General features: G+C 61.2%; 1 protein-coding gene across 1 annotated transcript in view; it reads right to left on the bottom strand.

Annotated features, from left to right (window-relative positions):
- Positions 1-257: 257 nt before the first annotated feature.
- The window catches only part of LOC102375077 (host cell factor 1), a 22300-nt gene continuing 15149 nt past the window's right edge, over positions 258-7408 (bottom strand). The window contains exons 16-23 of the mRNA XM_025213674.1: positions 7165-7385; positions 4645-6643; positions 3466-3656; positions 2883-3387; positions 2267-2602; positions 1669-1787; positions 1345-1482; positions 258-754 (exon numbers count right to left, since the gene is read on the bottom strand). Of these exons, the coding sequence (XP_025069459.1) occupies positions 395-754; positions 1345-1482; positions 1669-1787; positions 2267-2602; positions 2883-3387; positions 3466-3656; positions 4645-6643; positions 7165-7385 (3869 nt within the window). The 3' untranslated portion in view covers positions 258-394. The remainder of the gene's footprint in view (positions 755-1344; positions 1483-1668; positions 1788-2266; positions 2603-2882; positions 3388-3465; positions 3657-4644; positions 6644-7164; positions 7386-7408) is intronic.

The raw sequence follows: 7408 nt of genomic DNA, 5'->3' as shown, positions 1-7408 counted from the left end.
GCCCTGCCCCCCGCACCGCACATACACCCGGGCCCCGGCACCCGCCCACCCCACGTACACGCACGCACATGCCCTCCCCCCCCACGGTTCTCACCCACACACAGGCGTGATGTGTAGGGGGTGTACACAGGTGCACATGCACCCGCCGAGTGTGGCGATGCACCCCCTACAAAAAGGTGCTGCTGACAGTGGCACCTGCAGGCAGTTGCCGCTTGCCACCCAGCCACTGACAGCGCCAGCGGCATCTGTGGGCAGTCCGTGATCCCCGCTGGCTGCCACTGTGCCCCCCCAGCCACGGGACACTAGTTGTTCATGTGTGCGTGTGCACACACACACAGCCCAGCAACCCTCCCCCCACGCCTTGGGGCGTAGGCCTAGACATGCACATAGGATTCTAGGCCATTGAGACACAGACACACAGGACCCAGTGGGCCCCCACCCTCAGTGTCTGGTGCTGCCAGGCCTGCGCCCACTTCTCTTCCCAGGACCTCCAAGGGCAGTCACTGCGCATATCTGCCTGTCCTTCCCGTGTGCGTGGGGGGGTGGGATGGGACAGGCACACACACACCTTGCTGATCTTGATGGCACAGGGGGCGCCAGGAAAGCCAGGAAGGCAGGTCTTGAAGGCTGAGATCTCCGAGAAGGGTCCCCGGCCACAAGCATTGATCCCAGCCACACGGAACTTATACGCTGTGCCTGGCTGCAGCTCCTGTTTTTTCAGCTGTGAGTAATCAGGGATTGTGCCAGAGTCATCCTGTGGGGAGAAGGGGGTACAGGAAGCGGGGGGGGGAGAAGAGAAGAAGTTTGGGAATGCACAGTGAGCAGGATGTGGATAGAAGGATTTGGGACTGTGCAGGTCATTTGTATCAATGGGAGCTTGCAGAAGGGAGTGAGGGTGCACGGGGGGCAGGAAAAAGCCTAGGCATGTACGCTGGCATGGGGCAAGCTGTACAGCAACAGGAAATAGGAAAGAATAGGGGAGTGCTGAGCAGGAAGCAGGTGAAGAAAGGGATTGGGGTGGTGGTGGGGAGGCATATGGAATTCACAGCAGGGCTGTGGCTTTGGGTGGCAGCCAGTTTGCAGAAGGGGTTCAGAATGGATAGAGGAGCTAGAAGCAGGTGGGGAAGGGAGTGGGGGTGCACAGGCCCTCACTCATGTTAGCCGGGGGTAAGTTGTCAGGCAACAGAAGGGGTTCAGAGCATGTGGGCAGAAGGGAAACTGAGGGAGAAGGTTCCTCAGCCCGAAGTCGTATGAGCAAGGGTGTGTCCTTGAGGAGCAAGTGCATGAGGGGGTCAGGACAGCGCAGACACAGGAAGCAGATAGGGGAGGGTTTGCTGCACTCACATCTGTGGGAGGTGCATCATCAGGGGGCAGGAAGTAGTGTGTCACCATCATGTTTGTCCCCTTGACCACGCCCACATCAAACCACTGGTTCTCCTTCTTCACCAGCGCCTTGGGGGGCGGCACGGATGGGTCTGGCTTCTGGGGGAGAGAGGGGGCCATGAGCACACCATAGGACCCCCAAACTGCCAATCCCCCCATTCATGATTACCACAGGGCTCACCCAACTTCCACCCCCCATGTGCACTATAGGAGGTCCCCCTAACTTCTATCCCAACCTCCCCAGCTCTGTGAGGACTGTCCCATCCCCTGCTCTCCAGGACTCACCACAGGGGCAGGCTCAATGCCATTGGCCACCTCAGCCAGAGCAGCAGCTGCCTGCAGCTTGGCTGGGCTGGGGCCCACTACAGGCTGTGGTGCCACGAATGTGCTGGAGGGTGCTAGGCCTGTGGGGGGGGGAAGGGTGTAAGTAGGTCAGCAGGGAGGCTGGATTTCACCTCCCAGGTCCCCACCCAGACATAAAGGGTCCCCCTTGCTCTCCAAACCCAGGCATCCATGCTCCAAACCTTTTACTCCTAACTCCTAAGTACAGAACCCAGGTGCCTGGGCTCCCCCTCTTCCTGCTCTCAGAGCCCAGGTGTCCAGACTTCCCTTTGCTTTTGAGAACCCAAGGATCTGAGCCCCTGCCCGAAACTCTCAGCTCCTTGATGTCCAGACCACCCCTGCCTCAGAACCCAGGAGTCCAGACGCCCTGTTCTCAGCTCACCAATGCTGAGGCTCTCTTGGCTCCCCCTTGCTCTCCAAACCCAGGTACCCAGGCTCCCCCAACCCCTTCTCTCTGAAAAAAGGTATTCTCCTGGCTCCCCCTGCTGTCAGAACCCAGACAACCTGGCTCCTCCTGCCCCCAGGTCCCGCAGACACTCACTGTCAGGGGGTGGGGGGGGCAGGCCAGGGGGGGGTCCAGCAGGGCCTGGCAGTTCAGCCAGCCCATTGCTCTCACTGGCTGGGTCATTGAGGCTGTCAGCAGGTGCCAGTGCCTCAGTAGGCAGGTGCAGGGCAGTGCCATGCTGTGCCTGGGATGCAGCTGCCACTGCCTGTGCCTCCTGCAGCTGCTGCTGCTGCTGTACTAATGCTGCCAACTCCTGCTGTGTCAGCACTATAGGGATGGTGGCAGGAGGCCCCTCCGGCCCCTCAGCCCCCAGCGCCCCCAGCTCGGCTGGCCCTGTGCCCGCTTCTGCTGCATCCAGTGGCTCCCCGGCTCCTGGGGGTGACAAAGAGGTGCCGTTAGCAGGGACAGGGGCTGGGAGAAGACATGCAGCTACTCTGGGGTATGGGGGGGATCATACGTGGCTGGAAGGGGACATAAGCTTTCTGGGGTGGTGGTGGGTGTACAGTGACTAAGGGACGCAGCCCTTCGGTTATTTGGGGAGAGATGGTGGCTGGGAGAGAACAAATCACAGGCCTTGTGGAGACCCTCCCCACCACAGCAGGATGGAATGGGGCAATTAGCTTTATGGTGGCTGACAAAGGACACTACTCACCCATGACAGCCTGCTGGGCAGCCTGCAGCACAGCCTGAATGGCCAGGGCCTGGGCCTCTTCAGTGGCTGCGGCCTGGGCAGCTGCCTCAGCCGCTGCTGTCACAGCCAGCTCCTCAGGTGTCAGCCCTGTCACCATAAGGGTGGTAGCAGCACCCGCCTGCCCTTCAGCCATCAGCTCCTGGGGCAGGCCCAGGGGCTCCACCTCAGGTTGGGGTGCTGGAGGGCCACTAGTAGGACCCTCCGGCATCACCACCACAGCCACTGGGTCTGGGATGGGGCCAGTGGCTGGCAACGGTGGCTCCTCAGGGACAGTGGGGGCTAGCTCAGGAGGCGGCAGCTCATGCACAGCAGGTGGTGTGGGGGATGCTGGGGGCTCCTCTGCTAGCTGCAGTTGTTCAGGGGGCTCAGAGGAGGCTGGCTCGGGGCCAGGGGGCACTGGCGGCTCGGCCGCAGGTGCTGCCTCAGGCTCGTCCTCAGCTGGTGGCTCTGTCAGCGATGAGATGGTCTGAAATAAAGGAGATGGAGATTAGTGTCTGCCAAGGGTCCTAGGCCCCTCCCTGCTACCCTTGGCAAGAAGACTCACTGGGACGGCAGGGCCAGGTGCAGGTGTGGACTGGGTGACAGTGGTGACAGCACGAGGCTGGGCCAAGCTGGGCCCAGGGCTGGCGCTGCTGCTGGGAGCTGCAGCACTGCCTTCAGCCTGTGTGGTCTCTGGTTCTCCCTGCCCGTTGGCAGCAGGTGGCTGGTCTGCGGGGTTAGGAGAAACATTGAAGGGTTAAAGGGGGGGGTGTTAAAGGACCCTCTAGCAGCCCGAGCCTGCCCCCTACACCTCCCTCCCTAGGACCATCTCCCAGCTACCACCAGCAGGTGCTGAGGCACCTATTTAAAACACCTCCCCCATCCCCTTCCCTCCCCAAGCCAGGATCCACCTCCTGCCCTACCCCCATAGCTTAATCTTTTAAAGTAGATCACCTTTGGCATTCAAAAGCAACCTAAGATCTACTGTGAGCCACTGCCATCCCCACCCCCCCAGCAGTCTGTGGTAAGGGAAGCGGGGGTGCAGATCAAAGCACAGGAAAAAAAATTATTTGGGGGCATGCCTCTCCAGCAGGCAAATCCCACCCAGCCAGGATCCCATTAAACTTACCCCTGCTTCTACGACACTATCCCTCACCATGGGGGCTTCGATCTAGTCCCTGCCCCTCCCCTCCCCATGGACTGACCTGTTGGGCTGGGGCATGTGCATGCATGCACACAGGCACACAGCCCCCCAGCCTCAAAAAGACTCCAAGAGGCTCAGAGATCTACCAGTGGATCCAGATCCACTGGTTGGTGACTCTGCTCTAAAGGATTCCACCCTAGCCCCTCCCCCACACCCAGAACTAAAGCCCCTGGCCCCAACTGGAAAATACTCCTGCTCTCCCCTACTCAGGACTGGACCCCTACTCCCCCACCCAGCAGAGCTCAGCACCTGGTGGAAGACTCACCTGGGCCCCCTCCCCTCCCACCAGATCAGGCCTGGCATCCCCTAGAGAACCCCAGCTCCCTATCCAAGATCAAAGCTCCTGCTCCTACTCTTCTCCTGCCCCCAGCAATACCCACTAGAGAACCCCCCCACACTGCCCCAGCACAGCTCTGGGACCAAGCTTAGCAGCTTAGAAGATGCTGCTCCAGCCTCCACCCCCATCGGGATAAGGCCCCCCGCCTGGCTTCCCCCACAACTGGAAGATTTCCAACCCCCCCCCCCCCAGCAGCCACACACCCCTGGCAGTCACAGTGGTGGCCGTGTGGGTGGTGCCTGTCTCATGGGTCTCGCAGGGTGGGTTGGAGCAGGTGTGGAGGGAGCTGGGGGGGGCAGTGGCGGCAGCTGGGGGCTCCCCCAGGGGGTGGGTGGCAGCTGCCTCAGCTGGCGTTGCAGTGCCTGCAGGCTGCGGGTCACATGGGTCTGTGGCACCATCTGGCTCTTGCCCCTGCCCATGCCCCCCTCCCATGTTGGCCGTGGCAGTAGTGGCTGTATTGGTGGTGCCCGTCTCATGCATCTCACATGGTGGGTTGGAGCACAAGCGCTGTCCAGCCAGAGTTGTGGTGGCTCCTGTTTCGGATCGGGGATTAGAGCATAATCGTTGCCCAGCTGTGGCTGTTGTGGTTGTGCTGGTGGTGCCGGTCTCATGCATCTCACATGGGGGATTGGAGCACAGTCGCTGTCCAGCAGTGGCCGTCGTGGCTGTGCTGGTGGTGCCAGTCTCATGCGTCTCGCATGGGGGATTGGAGCACAGTCGTTGGCTGGCTGTGACTGTCACAGCTGTATGGGTCGCACTGGTCTCATGCATCTCACATGGGGGTTTTGTGCACGCTTGCTGCCTGGCTGTTGCTCTCATAGCCACGTTAGTACTACTTGTTTCACACGAGGAACTGGAGCACAAGTACTGTCCAGCCACAGCCGTTGTGGCTGTGTTGGTGGTGCCCCTCTCATGTGTCTCGCATTTGGGACTTGTGCACGCTCGCTGCCCAGCCATGGCCACTGTGGCCGTGTTGGTGGTACCTGTTTTATGGGTTTCACATGGGGGGTCTCCACATGCCCACGGCAGTACATGAGTGTCTGGGGTTGGGTGAGGTTGGCTCTCAGGCACTGTGGGAGGGGTCGGGGCTGTGCGAGGGGGTGGGGCTTGAGCCAGCCACCCAGCACGCGATTGCTGTCCCTCCCCTGCTCGCACTGACATAGTGGTACCTGTGGAACTGGTCTGCTGCGTGTGGCATGGGGGAGTGGGTGGCACCCCCGGCCCCCGGCCCATATGTGACCGGGCCGTTGTGGCCGTGTTGGTGGTACCCGTCTCGTGCGTCTCACATGGAGGTTTGGAGCACAATCTCTGCCCAGCTGTAGCTGTTGTAGCCGTGTTGGTGGTGCCTGTCTCGTGCATCTCGCAGGGCGGGTTGGTGCACAACCGTTGCCTGGCCATGGCTGTGTTGATGGTGCCTGTCTCACATGGGGGGTTGGAAAACAATCGCTGCCCAGCTGTGGCTGTTGGGGCTGTGCTAGTGGTTCCCGTCTCATGCATCTCGCACGGGGGATTGCTGCACAAGCGCTGCCCAACCATGGCTGTACTGGTGACGCCCGTCTCACATGGGGGGTTGAAGCACAATCGCTGCCCAGCCGTGGCAGTCATGGCCATGCTGGGGGTGTCAGACTCATGCACCTTATACGGGGGGTTGGTACATAATCGCCCAGCTGTGGCCATTGTGGCTGTGTTGATACTGCCTGTTTCGAACGGGGGGTTGGTGCACAATTGCTCATTGGTGGCTGCTGTGGCTATGTTGGTGAGGCTGGTCTTGTGCATCTCACACGGAGGGTTGGCACCCAAGTGCTGCCCGGTGCTGCTGCCAGCAATGGCTGTCATGGTGGTGCCCGTGGCGCTGGTGTGGCGAGTGTGGCAGGGTGGGTTGGCAGCTGTGGGCGTGGGCGTGGTGCCTGTCTCATGCGTCTCACATGGGGGGTTGGCGCAGGGCCGGGCTCCAGCACTCAGCACTGTGGTGGCTGTGGGCGTGGTGCCCGTCTCATGCGTCTCGCAGGGTGGGTTTGAGCACACCAGGGTCACAGTGCCTGGGCTGGGGTCACTGGGGCTTGGTTCCGCCAGACTCACAGCAGCTGCTGGCTGCTCAGCTGTAGGTGAGGCCAGGATGGACACAGGCAGATCATGGACAGGCTGTGCCTCCACACCACTGGGTGTCGTGATCAGCGTCACCTGGGTGGGCTGTGACACAGGCTGTGGGGGGGATAGGAGAAGGTAGAATCAGGGACTCGCATGGCCCTGCCCCCAAGACAGCCCTATGCCCTCCCCTTGGCCCTGGATTGGGGTCAGCATACCGCAGGGGAAAGGGGTAGGGCCTCATGCTGTCACTCACCTGCCTAATGAGGGGAGGTAGGGCCTGACACTGTCACAACTGCCTGGAGAGGGTGGGAGTGGGGCCTGGCATTGTCACTCATCTGCCTAGTGAGGGTGGACATGATATAGGGACGGGGCCTGGTGCTATTACACCCTGATGCTGATGGTGGGGACTGGGTGGGAGTGTGCACCAGCTGTCACTCATTCTCATGGCCATGGCAGCACAGTGCTTAGAGGTAGTCAGGGCTTAGCACTTCACACCTATGGAGATGGTGGAAGCTGGGTGTGGGCAGGGCCCAATGCTGTCAGAGCTTGGAGCAGGGGTGCAGCCTGGCCCTGTCACTCATCTGGACACCATGATACAAGTGTGGCTAGTGCCTGCACCTGGAGCTGTCACTCACCTGCATGGTGATGGTGGGCGTGGCTAGGCCTGCAGCAGGTGCCATAGTGGTCTGGGCAGCTGAAACAGTGATGGCAGCAGGGTTGAGCACCTGGCTGCTGAGCGTGGCGATGGTGCCCAGTGTAGTTATGGGTGTGGCCAGCGAGGCATTGGCACTGTGTCCACCTGCTCCTGCTAGGCTGGTCGACACTGTCCCTGTCACCGTGCCCAGTGTCGTCACCCCTGCAGGGAGGGTGGAGGGAAAG

The sequence above is a fragment of the Alligator sinensis genome, unplaced genomic scaffold (assembly GCF_000455745.1).
Source record: "Alligator sinensis unplaced genomic scaffold, ASM45574v1 scaffold137_1, whole genome shotgun sequence".
NCBI lineage: Eukaryota > Metazoa > Chordata > Crocodylia > Alligatoridae > Alligator > Alligator sinensis.
Note: the sequence above shows the minus strand (reverse complement) of the source record. Positions and strands in the feature narration are given on the sequence as shown.